We start from the raw sequence: 21740 nt of genomic DNA, 5'->3' as shown, positions 1-21740 counted from the left end.
TCTTGTTTGTGTTCCAGCTTAATATGCTTTGTTGCTGCATCTCTCATATTCCCCCCATGCGAAGGCTGTAGGTTTGCCCGCATAGGCATACCACCCCAAATCCGTTCTAGTCATACTAGCCTTTCCTGATACAGTCCCCATGTAAACAAAATTAAATACTTTTTACTGTATCTGTTTTATTAATCCATTGCTAGAGGAAATGGTATGGCTTGCAGGGAATTTAGTAACCTATGGAGGAAGTTAATTTTTTCACTTGCTATTTTTTCCATCAGTGAAATGGTAAGCTCACTTCACCTGGTTACATTTTATATAGAGTTTAGAATGACATGTTTTCCCCATTCACAAACCAGCGCAATTCAAACTCCTCACCCACACTTTCACGTCGGAGTAATATCTTTTACCTGAAACTGAGCCCAAGCTATTTATAACATTTATTGCTAGCCAGAATATCCACCACAAGTAACAATGCCATTTTGTTATTGTGATGCTCCATGCCAGTACCATGGAAATTAAATAGGTAAGCATGGTCATGGACCACTACTATATTCTGTTTGTATGAATTCTAGGTCTTACACGTGGCATTTCAGCCATAGCAATGAGGAATGTGCATGCATGTACCATAACCGCCCGAAAGTATACTTTTGGTGCAGATAGTTAAAGCGTAGTAACTTGAAACGTGTAACTATTGTTAATAACTCAAATGCCGTGAGAGCACACCTCTGCTTCTCCAATATAGCCTCCAATTAAGTATCTCTGGGTGCCCATATTTGTAAGATTATTTCCTGTGAATTGATTACAAAGGATTAGTATTTTGGGGAAATCTTTTTTCCCCAGCACCTCCGCCGTGTGCGTGGTTTCCAGTCTGGTGATGTTGGATTTTGTCTTATAACATACGTTTTAAAGTATTTCATAACTATAGGTGTATAAGTAATTGGTTGTGGAGTAGGCAGAATTCAAGTTGCTCATCAGAAAAAGCCTTTGCAATTCTGTGGCTATTTATGTGCCCTGTCTGGATATTCCTAGAATGTTCCTAGAAACCTGTTTGAGAAGTGAGCCCATCCACAGGGGTGTTTCTATAGTCAGTTTGTTGTTTGAGTTATTTGTCTTCATGGTGTTTAATCGAGAAACACCACCCCCTGTTTATTCCATTTTTTCACATCATTGATTTTCATTAAATCCAGCATTTTTAGATTAGTAGAGTCTTTTTGTATGGCCCTTTGCTAGATTGATTTGTGGCTATGGAAATGCCAAAACTTTCATGCATCAATCTGCATGAAAACGTAGACCATTGACAGCTGAAAGATGACTTCACCGCAACCCCCAAGTCACATCTAATTTTAAGCATCTGTTGTGTACCTCAATATCTGCAGACTTTTAGCTAGTGGTTGCAGGTGGGGCCCCCCGGCATTCATTTTTGTGATCCGTCACTTATTTTTCCTTAATGGACTTTGATCCAGAGCAAGAGAGAGAAACTCAAGAGGGAAAGAATGTGAAAGAGAGACGAAAAACAGGATATCAATCGAGGTGTTGAGTTCTGTGAATTTATTCAGTTTGACCTAATTAAGGAGCATCCAGTGCCATGTTTCTGAGGAAACCGATTAATGAAAAGGAGCTTAAGAGGATCCAGTTATCTGCTGAAATGCAGTATGCAGGCCAAGATGTAAGGGGGATCGCCCAAAAGAGATGTCCTTCAGGCTTAAGATCCAAGGTTTAATGCCTATTTTCATATGCAACGATCAAGACCAGATCACTCCCACTGTCATGGTGCCCATCAGCAACTGCCGTGGGCCCAGCAGACTGCTACACTCTTTTTAGGGTACATATACCTGTGGTGTATTGGGAGAGAAACAAGATGCAAATGCTGCAGAAAGCCTGAGGCAAGTGAAAATAGGCACAGGCCTGGCACCGTTCAGCAATTTGGTAACCCTTGTGGCATGCATACCACCTGCTCAATCTTTCTGTGAAGCACTTAAATCCTTTTATTGATTAAATTAATGCTATCCAGGATAGCATCCCCTCGAGCTCCTCCTATAGGAACTCACCGGCCACTGTTAAGAACTCCCATTTTTTAAACTGAATTCCCCTCTATTAGCAAGTAACACTTTTATGGCTTACTGAGTAAGGTAAAATCTGGCTCTCCCTATGACAGCTGTCCCCCTCAAATTTTTTAAAAAGTATTCTTGTTTTTTCCTGGCCTTGCTTTATCATTACTTAATGACACTCTAACTCAGGACCTAGTTCCCAGCGCCTTTAAGGAAGCAGTTGTGATCCCACTATTAAAGAAAATTGGTGCAGACCCACTTATTTTGACTAACTATCGCCCCATTTCATTGCCTCCTTTTCTGACCAGAGTGTTAGAAGCACATGTTGCCAACTGCCTTTGCTCCTTCCTTGAGCAATCCCATTTTCTCAATCCCCATCAGGTGGGCTTCCACCCATCTCATTCAACTGAGACCGTAATTCTGACTGTGCTGGATGAAATGAGGGAAGAGGCAGACTGGGCACTACACAGGTGCTTGTGTTCCTTGACCTATGTGCGGTCTTTGACACATTCCACCATGAACTTTTGGTGGACCGTGTCGGACGTGGGCATCCAGGGAACAGTGCTTAACTGGTTTGTGTCTTTTTTAAAAGATCGTTCCCAGTTGGTTCAGCTTTCCCATCTTGGCTCTACTGAGGTCAAACTGACCTGCCGTCTACCTCTGAGATCATCCCTGTCCCCCCATCTTTTTAACTTGTACACCTACCCTTTGGTACATGCTCTCAGGAAAATGAATGTGCGTATTTTCAACTATGCTGATGATATGCAAATTCTTTTTGGAATCAATAACACCCCGTACTCAATCTTGATCTTCCAAAATACCATGCTATTCAGCCGTGACTGGATGACTAGGAATGAACTTAAGTTAAACTCTTAGGAGAGGGAGCTTGTTTTGATCGGAGACTCTCAAAATCAGTGGAACTCCAACTTTTGGCCTGTCGAAATGAGCATTTCCACTAGCATAAAACCTCAGCAAACTGCCTAGGAGTTCTTATTGATAACTATGAAGCCTCGGGTAGGGTCTGTTTCCTCCTGATGTCTTCAGCTCCGGATGATCAGAAATATTGGAAGATTTCTTACCTTAGAAGCCCTTGTTCAGGTTGTTCTTGCTTTAGTCATTTCACATATCAACTATGCGAATTCGCTTTATTTTGGTCTCCCCCAATACCTGAAAAAGAGTTCAGTTGGTACAAAACCAGGCAGCCAGACTGGTTTACCGATAACCAAGGAGGTGTCATCACCCCTTTGATGAGGAAGCTCCACTGGCTTCTGGTGAAACGGCGCTCTGCTCTTAAGATCGCCTATTCCATTTTTAAATATCTGCATGGCAACTATCCTGAGTTAAACTCCTCACGCATTCATTAGTATGTTCCTCCTCGTAATTTGAGGTCATCGCATTTCAGCCTCCTGGTAATTCCTCAGAGTCTAGGAGGTGCTAGATTCTCTGTACGAGCCCCTCTATTCTGAAACTCCCTTCTTTTGTATATCAAATCAATGACCCGTTTCTCCAGATTTAGACAGCTCCTGAAAACATGGTTGTTTACTGGAGCATATAAAAAGTTGCAAGTTGTGTTTTTTAATCAGCACCAAGAAACTGCTAGATGTATGTGTTAACATAACATACAGGGAAAGCCCCAGGCCACACATGCAGGGCCCTGTCAAAACAGACACACACACACTCTCTCTTTCTCTCACTTTAGTGATGACGTTGTTTGTTACATTTTCACATAGTTTTTGTCTTTAACTTCTGGAACCCCGAACGGTTGACAACTTGAATCATTAAATTTCAAGCTGAACAAAGAGACTTGACAAATGTAAAAGGAAGGTCCAGAGGGAAAGATATTGAAGCAATGTTCAGAATATTATGATTTGATGGTAAAAGGAGTGTTTTTTTTGTAGTGTCTCTGTCTGATGATTTCAGCATTGCAAGTATAACAGTAAAAACATAAAAGGGGTAGCCCCTGAACAATTTTCTACCTAAACAGCCAGATAACGCACAGGGATGCTACCTTTCAAAGTGATTATTGTTCATGTTAAGTGTATGAATGGGGGAAGAGCCGGTACTCGAATAAGAATTTTTCGATAATCCGCTGTATTTTCTCTTTTTTTTTTAAATGGTGTTTTTCCCTCTGCTCACTGTAACAATAATTTAGTATTATGTTAGTTAGCTCTAAAATACATCGAAGCAGGTTGTACTTGTATTTAATACTTAAACTATTTATTAAAAAGAACGGAAAAGTTCAGCTAAGGCAGATGTTCCCAAGATTTACTAACTACACCAGTAAAAAACCGGCCATGTGTCAACTTTAGTCATAAAGATTAAGCAGGGTTATGTCGGTGTCTAGCAGGAGCTTTCGCAATATGGCCCACCATCCTGCCCTTTCTAGGCAATACCGTGTTTAATATTCGCTCCATTCACTCTTTTTGTTTTTTTCTTCTTAGCATGTGCCACACCTCGTGTAATTGTCCTCTTTGCACTCCTAAACTGAGAAATGGCCTCTTTTAACTGTCTCACACTTACCTCCTTTCATGCCCTACTAAGGCTAACTTATTATCTCCTTATATGCTCCATTATTTCGATACTGATTCAGACCGCTGTTTAACTACTAGAAAATGTCCTTCTCTATAGGAATGAATGTGGGCTGCGTTGGGTGGCATCTATTTGGATGTCTGCCCCCTTGGTGCCTTGGACGTGTGGCACAGCCCAGGCCCCAGGTAGCCCTGGATTAGATAGCAGGGTGCCAAGAGATAGTCTTTGGTGACAGTTAGGGACTTTGTGGGCAGTTGGGGGATGGAGACACAGCTTGCTTTGTTCCTGCTATGGTAGAAGAGTAGTGGGTTCTTTTGCTGCCTCCCACACCTCCCCATGCTGCTTATGGGAAGATATGATGTTTGCTTGAATTGCTTTATTAGTGATGTCCTGATGAGGCTGAGGCTTTCATTGTCACTTAGGACAGGTGGCAGAAAACATAGGTATCACACTTTAGACAGGAATTATTGGGGCCTTGCAGAGCAGATGTTGTCAGAGAGCGCACAGGAGAGTGATGCTTGGGTCAGGTGTGAACGGTGAATTGAATGATGTGGGGGTGATGAGGAATGTTTGGTTTGTTGTGGGGTTGTTCATGTTTGGAGAGGCTTAAAGGTGGGGGGAGTTTTTTTTAGCAATTGTATTAGTGAGGTGGGGTTGTTATGACATATGTTGTAATTTATAGAAGTTTCAGCTGCACACCTGCCCTAATAAAGCGGCCTTTTACTTTTGAATTGACCTGTTTATTCTTTGACATCTCGTCCGATGTAATAATTGCATTTTGCTGACATGAGGTTGCTTGTCTTACAGGTGTAGAAAAGCTAAATATGACTATTTCAACATGCCCAAAACATCTGTGGTGATTGCTTTTTATAACGAAGCCTGGTCTACACTTCTAAGAACAGTTCACAGTGTCCTTGAGACTTCCCCGGATAATTTGCTGGAAGAAATCATTCTGGTCGATGATTACAGTGACAAAGGTAAGAATCTTGTTTGCTTCAAACTTGAAATTACTGCCTGATATCAGAACTTTAATAGAAGAGACCAGCAGGCCTGCCACTACATCTTAAATCTCAATATTACTTTAGGCTGAGCTCTTAAATTGTACATACTCCCTTATTTCAGTCTGTAGTTCTTAATATTTGTGTGTAATCCAAACATGCTTCGAAATTTGGTTTTCTTGTAATTTTTCTGTTCAGTAGCCTAATGCCATGGCAAGTCATGCACCGATTGTAAATCGGGCGGTTTTAATATGAGAGGAAGTACCTGAGCCCAATAGATGATACTGTGAGCTATGGGATCCCCGGGGCTATATCTGCCTGAGGATGGGGACTCAACAAAAAAAAGAATTAGCCTGCAGGCCCCGGGGGATGCGGTGCCCAGGGCCAAAACTGTCTCAGGGAAGGGGGACCACGCGCCCCCCCTTACTTAAAAAAAAAATGGCAGGGGGATGGAGTCCCCGGGGCTGAAATCGGCCTGGGGACGGGTCCCAGGCTATCGGGTCCCTGGGGCCTAAAAGCATCAAAGGAAGAGGGGCCCCTTCACTACTCTGCAAATGCCCCTCCTTGCGCGTTCTTGGTTGGAGGATAAAGTCCCCTTCGTTGTTGAGGGTCTTTAGGGGCCAACTAGCGGTCCTGTTACCTCCAGTAAGCCCCACACAGGTGGATTGCTGAGAGGTGGTTGGAGACCACGCCCCTTTTTCCACCACTTTGAAAACGAGCCTCTCGGAAGACTGCTGGTGGGGTGATGAGGTCCCTTTGCCTCATGAGGGCCTCAGGAGTAAAGTAGACTTCATCCTCCAAGCAGCCGTGTGCCACAAGGTGCGTTTGCAGAGTGATGGAGAAAGGGGGCATGGCCTTTGACCACTTCTCAGCAATCCAGCAGTGTGGGGCTTACTGGAGGTAACAGGTAGGCTAGTTGGCCCCAAAGGACCCCCATGAGCAAAGGGGACTTCATCCCCCCAACCATGAGCGTGTCAGGAGGTGCGTTTGCAGAGTGGTGGAGAAAGGGGGCCTGGCCTGTGACCACCTCTCAGCAATCCCACTGTGTGGGGTTTGCTGGAGGTAACAGGTAGGCTAGTTGGCCCCAAAGGACCCCCATGAGCAAAGGGGACTTCATCCCCCCAACCAGAAGCGCACCAGGAGGCGCGTTTGCAGAGTGGTGAACAGAGGGGGGCGTGGTCTGCTATCAGAACTCAGCAATCCTGCTGTGTGGGACTTACAGGAGGTAATAGGAGGGGTAGTTGATCTTCAAGGACGTCCTTGGGGGTCCAATTACCCCTCCAGTTACCTCCAGTAAATCCCACACTGTGGGATTGCTACTAGGTCTTATAAGTCCACGCCCCCTTTTTCCACCACTCTGCAAACATGCCTCCTGGCGCCCTATTGTTTAGGGGATGAAGTCCACTTTACACCTAATGGCCTTTGGGGCCAAGAAGCCCTCCTGGTAGCTCCTGTAAGTCCTATGCAGCGGAGTTCCTGAGCGCTAGTTGGAGGCCCAGCCCCAGACTGCTAGTTAAAAAAAAAACCATAGAAATTCACTGAAAAAACCCACTGGTTTTAGTGGCGGTATAGTTAGAAATTAGCATTTAAAAAAACATTAGAAATTCACTGAAATAAAACCACAGGTAGCAGGGACGTTATAGGTAGAAATGAGCATTTAAAAAAACTTAGAAATTCACGAAAAAAACAAAGGTTACGGGGACGTTATAGTTAGGCTGACATTTCCATAATACAAAACCAGATAAATTCAGCGGTTATAGTTAGCTGAGCTAACTAAAACTTGCGCCCTCATAATGCACTGATTATGACCTCTCATATTGCATCACTCATGACATGGCCAGTGACATCACAAGCGAGAGGAGGAAAACCTCGTATCGTTTCAATAAAGCGGAACCGGATGGTAAAAATGGAGAAGAAAAAAAAATGAAGCGGGGTCTCACCTGTTCATTTAAATGAGCCCACTGGTGGGTAATGTTCCGGGGCCAATCCTATTATATTGCTGTGTCTCTGCAGCACTGGGGATCTCAATCTCGCATGTAAATTAGGCGCGGGAGGGCACAAACGTTTCGCAGACTAGGGGATCGATACCTCCCCGGGTATTGTTTACGAATTGTTCGGGGGGCTTCGAGGTCAACTCAAGACTGGGTATCGGCAACCTCCGGGGCTTTATATAAATATGCACGGTGGGCTTCGCTAGTCCTTGAAGCCTCGGTGGCCCTAGGCAGTGCCTTATTGGTTCTGAAATCACACGGGCAGTCCTCATGGTGTTCTAAAGTGATACACTCCTAGAACTCTTGCCGTTGTACAATTACCCAGGCTTCATTTATGTAATAGTCTGTTGGTTTATATTTGGTAGGTGCACCGAAAAATTAAACAAAATTTCCCTTTTAACCTACTATCAACTGCCGATTTTCACAATAAAATACAGACAAGTGTTGTCAGAAAAAGAAGACCCATACACTCAGTTATTTATTGGTAGAAAAAAATAACTTTTATTAACACAACACAAATAAATGGAAATGTAACTTTATTCGAACAACAGAAAAACATGAAAGAAGTGGGTGGGACTCCTCCGGAAGCAGCGTACAAAACCTGCAAGACAAAAAAACATAAGTATAGGGGCGCACACGCAGAATGGCCGCACTGCTGTGAGGCTCCTGCAGCCCAGCTTACATATCCTTTAATTTATCCTGCTTGGAGGCATCGGTGGAGGTCGAAAGCGGTGTCTGTGAGGAGTGCAGACATCTGTGATGCATCGCTGGAAAATACAGCAGTTCTGGGGCAGTGCCACGCTTACCGCGTCGCTGAGGAGCTTTGGCCGGCGTAGAGGACAGAGCGGCGCGGTGCCCTACCTCTGTCTACGAGAGCACGCAAGGCCGGTGCGCCCACGAGGTGACTGGGCCCTGGGGCGTGCCTTGTGAGAAGCGACCGAAGCGGGTGTTCCCGGCCCATGTGAGTAGCGCCTGTGAAGTGGATGCCTGCCTGATTCCTGGCTGGGGACTGCGGCGAACATTGCGGAGGTACTGCGAAACGGCGGCGAGGAAGACCGCGAGGTGCCGTGCCGCCCTGGGGACACCGTGAAGGCGGAGATGGAAAGGCGGAGGGTGCGGGGCCTTGTCCTGGTGCACTGCGGTGGGACGGGGCTCTAAGTGCCTGCTGCCGCCTGCTGGGGTGCGATCCTGGTGCTTTTTGCCCAATGCGTGATTGAGCCGCTGCCCGGGACTGTCTGATGCTGCTGTGTCTGGGGGCCTTGAAGGCAGTTTATGAGTGAGGCAAATCGAGCGGCCCTGTCTGACCCTCCAGGTGGATCCTCCTGCAGCATTTGGGGTGTGAGGAGAGCTAATTACTTATTCTCCCCCCCCTCCTTCCCCCAGGATAGACTGGTGGCACAGAGCGTGCGAAGTGCTGGCAGGCACCTGTGCTGGAGAACAAGGCTGCGCATGTCACGAGTGCTGCACGGCTGGTGGCTAGTGTGGGCTGCCAGTTGCGGATGCACAAAGGATCACGATCCTGAGCGCAGAGCACCCTGAATTTATACTTAAAGTTGCTGGTGCAAAAAGAGTAGGATTGTTTCTTTTTTATTTTGTGTGTGCCGGAGCAGCGGGGTGCTGAGATCATTGGAACATTATTGTATTGCCCCCACGGCCCACCTGAGATTGCTGGCTACTGGTGCACTGGGGGACCCAGGTTAGTCTGAGGCGCTACGTGCTGGAGGAGGGGTGTCAAAGTATTCCTCCTGTACTGTTGCCCCACCTCGACCTGGCCCTCGCTGGATTTCGGGGGCCCTATCCCATCTTCCTATTGCAGCGCTGACAGTGGGGTGGGCAGTCAGGCCAAGAGTGCCCCATCATCGCGACGCCATGGGCAAGTCAGATACCTGTCAACCCAAATTGAGTTTCGAGACGGTGAAGAAAAATGCTCGGACGCCGCAGAAAAACCAGGGGATGACAATGGTGAGGAGGGTCAGCGCGGGGCAGCTATGGTGGCTACTGATGTGCAGAGCATTCTTCAAGCGGTCCGGCAGGGGTTCGCTACCATAGTGGACAAAGTAGACAGGATGTCATCACGTATCGATGCTATTGCGCATAAATTAGACGGCCGCGAAGATCGTATAAAAGAGACAGAGAGACGCATTTCGGACACTGAGGATGCTACCACTCGGGTCACCACGCAGGTCACCCGCATGGAGAAATTGCTGAAACTCGTGGCCGCAAAGAACGAGGACTTGAAAGCACGCAGTCGGCGCAACAACATTCGCGTTTTAGGCATTCCTGAGTCCACCAATACGGGGAGGATGGAAGACTATGTGGAAAAGATGCTGCTGACCTCTATCGGAGCGGATGCTTTCTCCAGTCAGTTTATAGTTGAGCGCGCTCATCGAACATTGGGGCCGCGGCCACCCCCCGCGGGCACGCCGCGTCCCATTATAGCAAGTCTATTAAACTATAGGGACCGGGATGTCGCTTTACGAATTGCAAGAAGCAAAAAGCAGCTGACATATGAGGGCAACACATTCTTCATCTACCCGTATTTCACTCCCATGGTTCAGGAGGAACGTCGCAAGTTCACGGCGGTCAAGAACAAACTGCGGCTAGCTCAAATCGATTATGCGCTGCTGTATCCCGCGCGCCTTCGTGTGACCCATCAGGGCCAGCAGCGATATATTTTTTTTTTTTTTTTACTACGCCAAATCAGTTGGAGGACTTTTTTAAACATCTGAAACGGACAGGTCGCGATATTGACGCAGCAGCTGCATCGCCGCGATCGTCGACATCGGGAGCGGACGACGGCACACAGTAACCATTGTAATGCTTTTCACTGCTAATTTCCTGTTTCAGATCATGCTCGCTCTGGGCTGTATTGTGGGCATTGTGACAATGGCGATAGCTGGACAGTTGGGAGACTGGTGCTCATTACATCTGTTGTTCGGCTGACCGGCCACTCTAACTACCTTATTCGATATGCTGGGCGCTCTCGGCTCCGTTAGGGTCCGGCCCTCACCATATGTGGCGGACCAGTTGAGCAGGGAGTAGTAGTGCTGCCGCCTACAGCGATTCCCCATGGGTATTCCCCCGCGGTGGCACGCTGCATGGCCTATGCCATGTGTGTTGGTCTCTGTTATATTGAATATGTATACTCATGATTGATAAGGAGGCAGAAAAGCTGAATGTTATCACTTGGAACATCAGAGGGCTGGGAGATGCACGTAAAAAGCGACACATACTGGCCTACCTAGACTGGCATCAGGTGCATGTAGCCATGCTGCAGGAGATGCATTTTAACCCCCGGAGCCCTAACACTTTTGCAAGTAAATGGGCGGAGCACCGAATTTTTTCCTCTTACTCCTCCTATGCACGGGGCACAGCTATCCTTATAAAGAAACGCACGCCCTTTCAGCTGGCTGGGGCTACTTGGGACGTACCGGGGACGTATTGCCTGGCTTGGGGTAGGCTGGGTTCTGACTCTGTCACCCTGGCTTGCTGCTATGGGTCGAATGTGGATGCCCCAGACTTTTATTCCGAATTGTTGGCTAGGATCTTTGATGTAGGCTCAAATCATATCATTTGGGGAGGAGATTTTAATGTCGCATGTAACCCATGGGTTGATAGATCCCAGCCTGCCCCTCATCATTATACAAAAGCCCAAGCTATCCTCCAAGACACACTAAGTACTTACCATTTAATTGATGTATGGCGGCACTATCATCCACACAAGCCAGAGGGCACGCATTTCACGGCACAGGCGGCGTCCTGGGCGCGACTGGATTATATCTTCGTGACCCGCGGCCTGGGCCCAGCTATAGCACAGGTGCAGCATTTGGCCCGAACTTATTCAGACCACGCTCCAGTTAAACTTACACGAACGTCGGCGGATTATGGCCCCCCCCCGCGCAATAGCTGGAGACTACATGCTCCCATTCTGTTGGACCCGGTTTTTCAGGCAGGGCTGGGGGAGGAGGAACAAAGACTCAGATGAGAAGGTTGAGACCATTTGGGAGGCATTCATGGTCACGCTCAGGGGGTATTGCATATCTAAGGGATCAGGCGTACTCAAAGACATTATGGGCACACTGCGGAAACTGGATAGTGAACTTAAGGTCCTGGAGACGAAGTTGACCGCGTATCCGGATGGTCCCACCCAGCTAAAATTTAGAGAGGTGCTTACAGAATACATGGAATCAGCGTGGCGAGAGGCGCGCTTTCGGGGTAGATATTGGACAGCTAGGTGGTATGGTGAAGGGGAACGGCCAGGCAAGGCGATGGCGGACACGATTCGGAAACCGCGTTATTCCACCTACGTGCTGGAACTCGCGGGTCCAGGGGAAGTGGTGTACAGAGATACAGCCAGTATCCTCAATGCCTTTGCCACACATTATGCTCAATTATATGCCACGCAAAGGATTGGGGAGTTGGATCTGGATAGCTATTTGACTGATGTGACATTGGGGTGGCTAAGTGACAGGCAGCGAGAGTTTCTCTCCGCCCCGTTTCAGCTTGATGAAGTCAGGGATGCAATTATACAGCTACAGTCGGGAAGGCCACTGGCACAGATGGTATACCTGTAGAATTCTATAAAATGTATATAGATCAGATGGCCCCCATACTGCGTGAAGTATATGAAGATGCCCTGGAAGTCGGGCACCTTCCTCCTTCTATGCGAGAGGCCCTAATTGTTTCATTATTAAAGCCTGGGAAAGCGCCTCATCAATGTGATTCATACCGTCCGCTCCTTAATTGTGACGTTAAAATACTGGCCAAGCTAATAGCCAACCGGCTTAGCTTATTGCTGGAGACCTTAATATCGGCTGATCATTCTGGTTTTGTGCCCGACCGCGCTACCTCACATAACCTGCGCACTCTTTTTACAGTATTGAATAATGTCGCTCCTGAATTGCCTTTGGCGGCAGTGTTTCTCGATGCCACAAAGGCTTTTGATTCAATTAAATGGGACTATATATTTGGGGTGATGTTGCGCATGGGCTTTCCTCCTTTTTTTCTATCATGGATTAAGCTATTGTACTGCTCGCCAGTTGCTAAGGTGCTCATCAATGGTCGCACATCCCGGGCATTCCCAGTCACAAGGGGTACCCGGCAGGGTTGCCCCCTATCCCCATTACTTTTTGCGCTCGCGGTCGAACCTCTAGCAGCAAAACTGCGGCAGCATCATAGAGATAAGGCGCTACGGTGCAACATGAGTCTAATATTAATAACCTTGTATGCGGATGACATCCCTCTTTATGTTCGGGACCCGCAAACCAATTTGAATCCGATCCTTAGGGAGTTCATCGTGTTCGGGAAGCTCTCAGGGGTCCAAATTAATTGGAGTAAATCCTGCATCATCCCTCTGACGGCTGCCGCGGTCCGCTTCCTGCTAGATTCTTCCCTGGAGTGGTGCGAGGACGAAGTGCGGTATTTGGGCATTAGCGTCACGAGAGATAGGGATGCATTAATGCGCCTCAATTATGGAACAGCTGTGACGCGTATAATGGAATACGTGACCCGCTGGATTACCCTCCCTCTTTCAATGGCAGGGCGGGCATCCCTGATTAAAATGGTGATCTTGCCCCAATTATTGTACCTTTTTTTTAAACATACCATTCTATCCCGGAAATTACTTTTTTAAAACCCTGAAATCTGAATTGATACGCTTGGTGTGGGGGGGCAAACACACGCGGCTACAGTGGAGTGTACTTATTAGGCCATACTTGCAGGGAGGCTTTGGTGTACCCAATTTTGAATTATATTAATTCAGTGCGCAGGCTCACTATGCCTATTTCTGGGTGCGTCAACCACGATACATGCCACAAGTGGCATCGGAACACTGGCTTGCTCATCCTATTCCGATAAGACGGAGCACTGTATGATGTGTCTACTGGCAGGGAGCAGCCGACGACAACGGTTGCTTGCACTGTGGCGGCGTGGCAGCGCACAAGTGTCCTATTGGATGCTCCTATGCTTTATTCTTCGCTGCTGCCTCTTGTCTACCACCCCAGTATGCCCTTGCTTCAGGAAACGGTGTTTCACAGATTTGCAGAACGTACGCACATTAAAACTTGGGGGGATCTTTATAAGGACGGTCAATTTCGGAAACTAGAGCATATACTTCAAGGCTTACAGCACACTCCGCTTGATGTTTTTATATATTCGTCTTCGTCAAGGCATCCGCTCCCTTACTCCTAGCTTCCCGGCTGAGCCCCCCAAACTTGCTCCACTGCAGCTGACTCTTAAAAGTGCGACAGCCAAACGACTGGTATCGTTAATATATCGTACCGTACATACACAGAGACAGGAGCCATCTGCACTGGCCCGGACACGCTGGGATGCTGAATTGGGTTTTGAGCTGACAGACGAGCAATGGGAGTACTGCACTTCGCAGACAGAGCAGGTCTCGGCCAGCAGTAGGCTGCGTATAATGCACTATAAATTCCTACACAGACTATATTACACACCGGCCAGGATGTATAGGTATAAACTGAGGGCAGCAGACATCTGTGACAGGTGTCGAGCGCCGGGTGCGGATTTTTTACACTTAGCCTGGGAGTGCCCGGTAGTATATAATTATTGGAAGAAGGTTTTTGAAGCTTTAGACTTGATGATAAATGAGCACATTGAACCCACACCCCTGCTGGCCCTACTAGGCGCTCCTGCTGGCGAAGAGGCACGTGGCGTGCCGCTGGGGCAGAGGGAGGGCACCCAAATTTAAGGTCTGGATGGACGATTTAATATATTGTCAGGAGCAACTTACTACATATGCGGAGCTGTTGCCGAGTACCTCCAAGCCCAAAGATATCTGGGGGCCACTAAAATGTTATTTACTTGCACACCCACAGACGGGCGCTACCACAGAGTAAGAGGAGCATGTATTCTGGAGAGGCCCTTGGCTCCCTGATAGCATCGGGGGGGTTGGTTCCACTACAGAGATGGAGTGTCATGGGGTTATACAGATTGGAATGCACTACGTCGGGTTCGGGCTGACCAGGAGTACCCGTGAATGAGTCTCACTAGAAGGGATGGATTGAAAACTCTCTGATGTGACATTGTGTTCTGTACAGAAGGTATGGTATTGTCAACTGTGGCCCTGTATAATGCCTTCAACAACTACAAAGTACTTTTAGATGCCGGCGTAAATGCCTTATTATTTTTCTCCTACAGGACGAGATGGAACTGTGCCATAAATGTGCTAATATTGTGCCGAGCTGTCGTTCATGTATATGATACAACTGTTTGGTTTGTTTGAAAATTAATAAATAGAATAAAAAATAAATAATAATAAGTATGTGTGCCATGTCTAAGAGAAAAAGAAAGGTAGGGAGAATGAACGGAGGAAAGTGAGAATGGGACAGAGAGCGAGTGGGTAGAAGTGAGAAGGGGAGGGAGAGTGAAAAGAACAGAGGGAGGAGGAAACCGAGCGCCGGCCTACTGCACCCAGCCCTCACTGTTCACTTCCCGTCACCCTTGTGTCTGGGAAGCTGGGGTCTGCGAGGAAAAAGTGCAGTCCAGCAATTCCTTAAAAGGAAACCGATATGAATGAGGCCAGAGATTACATTATTATCTATGGCAACATCGCTTGCCTGCACCTATGCACCCAGGCTGCTGCATCCCAGCCCCTTTCTCCGCACTGAGCTCAATTGCAGCTCCTGCGTGCCAAGGCTTGACTGCTCACCTGCCACAACCGGTGTGTCCAAGGACGAGCCGGTGCGAGCTCCAACTCCGGGGTGCCGCTATCAGGGTGGCTCAGCAGGTCTCCGGTCGGGGACGGTGTCTTGATACCACGGTGGAAGGCGTCAGAATGCCCAGGGCATCATCACCGGGTGAGCACCCGCTCCGCCCATTTTGGCTCCACTAAACCAGTGACTGAAAAGGGAGAAAAAATGTAATGTTGGAAACGTCTTGAGGTAAATGAAGGTTTCTTTCAACGTTAATAGAGAACACAAGTTGAGTGCATCCTTCCTTCTTGAAGTATGATCTTCAAACTGTTGGTGGTAATCGCGGTTCAAAGAGGAGTTGGAGTGCACGAGAATACACAAGGTTAAATAATATGTTATGCCAGTACCTTAGTAATCAGCTCACTACAGTGCCCCAAAAGCCAACGCCACGTGTCTGTAGGGCAGCGCTGCCCGCTGGCTCAGGCCTACAGTATGGTCCAGCAGGTCCATAAAATGAGCCAGAGATGTGACTGAATGTGGTCAGAGATCACATCGGTACGCAGGGTAACATTGGTTGTTCGCACCTTTGTACACAGGCTGATGCGCCTCCACCCCTCCCGCAGCACTGCGCTCAACACGTGTCTGTAGGGCCGCGCTGCCCGCTGGCTCAGGCCTACAGTACGGTCCAGCAGGTCCTTAAAATGAGACAGACATGAGACTGAATGAGGTCAGAGAACACATTATTAAGCAGGGCAATATCGCTTGTTTGTACCTGCGCACCTAGGCTGATGCACCCCACCCCTCTCGCAGAATCGCGCTCAGTTGCAGCCCCTGTGCACCCAGGCCCCACTGCTCACCTGCTGTCATTGTTGTGTGTCCAAACACGACGGGCAGCATTGTTCACAGTTCAGGTGCAGTGTTGATTGCGATGATGGTGTACGCCTTATGGATCCCCTTTTTTTATTGCGCATTGTGATATACGAGGTGGATGTGGCCATATCACCTGAGGCAGTGTAGAAGAACTGGGACATGTGGTGTCGTCGTTATCCTATTTACACGTATGCAAAGTGGGTTGGGCTTGCGTATGCCAGGCGAGCGTATGGGTGTGAATAATAGTTCTGGGGACCTGGGCGTTGTTCAGTTCCTGCCTGGCAAGGAAGTTTACTTATGTGTGTTTCTGTTGCAGTTTTGACATCGCAGAATGCGCAATTTACATTAATGTAGCATGTACCGGGAGAGCGGCAACTATCGCTAATGAGATGCTGTTCGAAATCATTGAATGGCCAACATCACATGTCGTTGTCAAGGTTGTGGATATGCGCAGACACTCATGTCAATGGTGTGCGATATTATTGAAAGTGTTGCTATCGTGAAGCGCACACTGTGAATGTGCTCAGATGGAGGGAGGATCAGCAGGGAGGCTTCGTCATAAATAGTGATAACGTTCATTATAGTCAAGCAATGCATGCCAAACGTGAATCTGAAAGTCTCACATAAGACACACTACTATACTGGTAAAGCCTGACCACAGAGAATACAGCAATACAAATGTACACATTACTGTTTACTGTTTGTCACATGTGATCTAGGATGTGCACTCTGCCCGTGGCTGATGATACCCCTTCATGACAGCAGTACCCAGGCCGAAAGGCAACACAATAATGTGCACACACACACACACACCAGGGGCATTGTGTAACACACATTTGATTTTTTGATGTAACGTTTGAGATGCATGGCCATCACACGTGGAAGGCTAATGTACAGACCATGAATATTGATCAAGATGATCGTTGCATGTTGTGTGATATGTGTACACAGCAAAAAAACTTTTCAAAAAAGCTCTCTAAGCAGAAGGGGTGTGTCTCATCAAACGCTGTAGAGAGAATGACTAAAATGGGTGGGGTGCTCCAACTGTTACAATGGGTAATGTTATTAACTAATCAAATGCTTTTTTTTAAGGTCACATGGCAATCACGCATCGAGGACGCAAGGAGGCCGCACCTGACAAGATTTTGAGAAAATATATTGATCATAATATAAGGTTATTACAGTTAGAAATATATAAATGTTTAAAATAGTTTAGATTATCGCTTGCTCTCATATACAGTTTAAAGTTATTTAGATATAGTTTTGAGACATAAAAAAAACGAGGGAATGGCGTACCTGGCGCGACACCATACGTCTATGATGTAACACAGGGCCTGGCAGCGTGCACTCGTCGCATATGCAACGTGCAGCGGGCGAGACCCCATACGTACATGACGTAACGCATGGCTTGGTACTGCGTACCCGTCGGATTCCTATGTAGCAGCTGGCGCGAACTCATACGTATATGATGTTACATGGGACGCGGTGCCATGAATCCTTCGGATACGAAATGCGCATTCTTTACGAGTTTAGCAATATGGTGGATAGGATTTGCGTGGTGATGGAGCTTGGTACACTAGCGGTATGGTATGGGAGTGCAGTTTTCTCAACAACAAAAAAAATATACATATTTTTTGGGGAAGATATAAAACATTACTTCATTTTTAAAGTAAAAAAAAAAAGTATAATTGAGTTCTAAAATATTACAAAAGAAAATAGAAAAAATATAGGTTTTATAAACATTAAAATATGAAATTAGCATTTAAAAACCTTTGAAATTCACTGAAAGAACCATAGGTTTTACAGACGCTATAGTTAGGAATTAGCATTTTAAAAACCTTTGAAATTCACTAAAAAAACCATAGGTTTCAGGGACGTTCTAGTTAGTTGGACATTTGACTCCTATAAAACCAGAGAAATTCGCCTGTTATAGTTAGTTGAACTAACTATAACTCGCGCGCCCGCAATGCACTGTTGGTAATGTCATATATTACATCACTCATGACATGGTCAGTGACATCACTAATGACATTACTGATGACATCTCAAATGACATCACTGATAACATCATCCACGTGATAATCTGATGCACATGCTGATGCCCTAATATAAACTTTGATACACCCATTCTAAAATGCAGACTACAATTTTTGAAACTATACACACAACAGTGCCATATACTACATACACACTCCGCCGCTCATCCATAGAGTTACTCACACACCTAGTCAGTAATGCAAAGAATCAATCACATCTCCATTTACTCATGTATACAGTTATACACACCAAGTCCGTTATTTATAGACACACCATATCACTTATTTATAGAGATACTAAGACAACTGTCTTATACAATTACTGATACAAGCAGACACTCATATATACACAAACTCTTCAAATATCTTACTCTCATGTAAAGTCATTTATATACTCAACACTCACATATAGGGGCCGATTCCGATCCAGGTCGGAAGGGCACCGAACGCTATCCGGCCAGAAAAACGACGAGCCGTATGCGTGTTTTCCGCCCGACTCGTACAGCTGTACGAGTGAGCAAGTACGATGCGATCTACATGAAATTCACCGACCGACTCATTTCCGGGTCCGAACCGCTCCGTACGTCTCGGTCGTAAGCTAACCGTGGCGTGCAATGGATGCGATTCACGACCGAGCCAGTACGATGCACGCGTCGGACAGCCTGTGCAAGCCAGAGTGTCCGGCTTGCAAATCGTCTGGGTGGTTGCCTTTGGGGGTCCGCGTCGGACCCCCTGTCACCCGCAGCCCTACGACTCGAACACAGGGGGAGACCCATGGGTCTCCCCAACACAGCCATGTACGGTGCGGATGGCACCGAAGCGTACTCACTTTAGGGGGCGCACTTGTCCGCGACGTACCCATTCAGTCAATGGGAGCCCATGTACGCGTTGTACGACCGGCTCCCATTGACTTCTATGGGAGTCCGACAGCATACGTCCGCATCGTACTCGCTCGGTCGGACTGCAGGACTCCGGCTTGGTCGGAGTGCTTTCCGACCCGGATCCGAATCGGCCCCTTAGTGCCTTAAAACATATGTAGTTAGTCACACATACACCACTGAGACATTCATTCACTCGCCAACACACCCATACACACAGTAACTCATCCATACAGCCCTTCCCAGATGCGCTTTTGAATCCATACAACCAGTGAATCACCCACTCAGACATCTATGCACAGAATCATACACCCACGCATACAGACACTCAGGGACGCAGACAACAAATCAATAACCCATATAGATACTCATGTAGCTATTCAGCAACCCATGCAGTTGGTGACACACCAACTGAGAGACTAATACAGACTTTCACACAGTGTAGTCACTAACCCATGCATTCAGTAAGACATGTTCAATCACTCACTTATACAGTCAGTCACACACCTACTAAATAATCCCTTCAGGCACTTGTAAATGCATTCATTCTTCAATACACCTTGGCATAGATCTATATGAAAAATATTTAAACTTTACAGAAACACACATTCACTGGATGATGTCATGAGTGATGTCATTTGAGATGTCATCAGTGATGTCACTGACCATGTCATGAGTGATGTAATATGTGACATCATCAGCAGTGCATTGCGGGCGCGCGAGTTATAGTTAGCTCAACTAACTATAACAGGCGAATTTCTCTGGTTTTATATGAGTCAAATGTCCAACTAACTATAGCGTCCCTGAAACCTATGGTTTTTTTTGTGAATATATATATATGAGATGTGTTTTGATTATTGGATTCTAATTTTTAATCCTATAGTTTGCTACAGGACGCATAGCACACTGAGGTATATGATCTAGTATACATCGTAATAAACTCACGAAATGTTTGCATCACGCTAACATGGCATAATACAATTTTTCTGTCATCAAATGAATTGGGATGTATTGTATATTTGTCCACTTGGACATGAAAATCATCGAATCTACCGTCATGGAGTATCGAAATTGTTTTTATGAATCATCAAATTATTTAATGAGTTTGATTGTTGTGTAATCGCTAAACAAATAATCACAAATGTTATTGATTCATAGTTTATGAACCATTCTAAGATGGCGCTTATTTACAAAGATGTATTATATGAATCAAATGGTTCTACCTTTGTTTCGTGGATTTGAACAAAACTTGTTCATAAAATGAGGCTGAATAAAGCTTTTGTTATCACCGTGACCAAGCTGTAAGCGAAACGCGTTGGTGAGGCGCTTTGTGCCTGAAATAAATTCTAAAGCATCGCCTTTGGGAGTCCTGGATTTCTTTCATCGTGTGTGTGGAAGTAGTTTTGATACATAAATATATGAAGGTAGTTATAGTTAAGACCTAGCTTCCATAGGAGAAGCATTTTTTGACTTGGCTATAACTTTGGTATTCTTCATGAAATTTTCCCCAAAAAGTGTCAAGGTAGGTTCTGGATGTCATGGAAAGTGGTGATCCGTGCAGTGGGCATCTAGAATTTGGGGTGCGAAATAAGGGTGTAATTGTAATGTTAATTCCCATAGGAACTTAGCAAGACGTACAGCCCGAACTGCTGAACAGAGTTACACCAAATTTGGCACGGAGGTACATGTTGGTTCAAGGAAGTGCATTTTGCCTATTTGGTGTAAATCTGTTCAATAGTTTTTGAGAATTTTTTTATAACTCTTTTAATTGAACAAAGCTCAGTGTAAGTCACACAATCACAATGTCTAGGTTACACAATCCAATATTATCAACTTTTGTTATCAATGAAGCAACATTCACATGTCTGTACTCAAACCCATAGTAATCATCAGGAAGTCTCTAGTCTAATCAAGTATCTGACCCCCCCTCCACCGCCCCGTTTACCTTAGTACCCACAATACTTCTTCCAATCCCCGTCAAATTTTATACCTTTTGTGTGGACATCCTCTGGCTAGTTTTTGAGAAATTTAAGCCGAAAATTATAGTGATATCTCTGGTTGGGGATATTTCGCAGTGGTTTTGAGATTACTTTCGAATACACACGCTTGATGAAACCTGCACAGAAAGTTGCGGCCACCATTTTATTGATCAAGAAAGGTTCCTGGTACTGAAAAGTTCTGAAAAAGCTAAATTAAGGGGCCAGAATAGTAGGTACTTTGACCCCATGTTTGAGAAATCATGTGTTAGTGATACAAGTTGTGTGTACAAAATTGTTTTTTTATTGCGCGTGATATTCTCAACACCGCTGCGACCGCCAGCGCATCCCCCGTGTACCATCGCGCGGATGTCCCGCCTATCGAGACGTCATCACCAATATTGGTGAAAATATTAAATATATCAGTGAATCAGTGAATCATTAATATGCATTGGTATAGAGATATTGAGAGTCTGATACATGTTTTTATAGAGTTATTTATATAGTGAATCGTCTACTGTGATGCCTAGAATTCATTATATAGTTAACATTTTTGAATGCAGTGGTGGCTGTTTTATTCTTGCTTTTGCTTTCTGCTTTTGAGACGTAACAGCGGGGATCGCGATGACTTCTCCGGCCTCACTGTGAAAATAGAAAATAGGAAAAGAGATGGTTGTTCTAGAAATACACTATAAAAACATGAGTTTGGAGTGTACAGTAATTAACTCCTAATGTGTAAAATACTGTAATATGTGTGCATATATG

General features: G+C 46.0%; 1 protein-coding gene across 2 annotated transcripts in view; it reads left to right on the top strand.

Moving 5' to 3' along the window:
- Window positions 1-21740, top strand: part of GALNT12 (polypeptide N-acetylgalactosaminyltransferase 12) — a 668716-nt gene that overhangs the window by 175098 nt on the left and 471878 nt on the right. For both annotated transcript variants that reach the window (XM_085606792.1, XM_085606791.1), the window contains exon 2: window positions 5379-5548. In XM_085606792.1, coding sequence (XP_085462918.1) covers window positions 5379-5548 — 170 coding nt within the window. The remainder of the gene's footprint in view (window positions 1-5378; window positions 5549-21740) is intronic.

The sequence above is a fragment of the Triturus cristatus genome, chromosome 5_2, assembly GCF_964204655.1.
Source record: "Triturus cristatus chromosome 5_2, aTriCri1.1, whole genome shotgun sequence".
In the NCBI taxonomy this organism is placed as follows: domain Eukaryota; kingdom Metazoa; phylum Chordata; class Amphibia; order Caudata; family Salamandridae; genus Triturus; species Triturus cristatus.
This window is presented reverse-complemented; position numbering and strand designations above follow the sequence as displayed.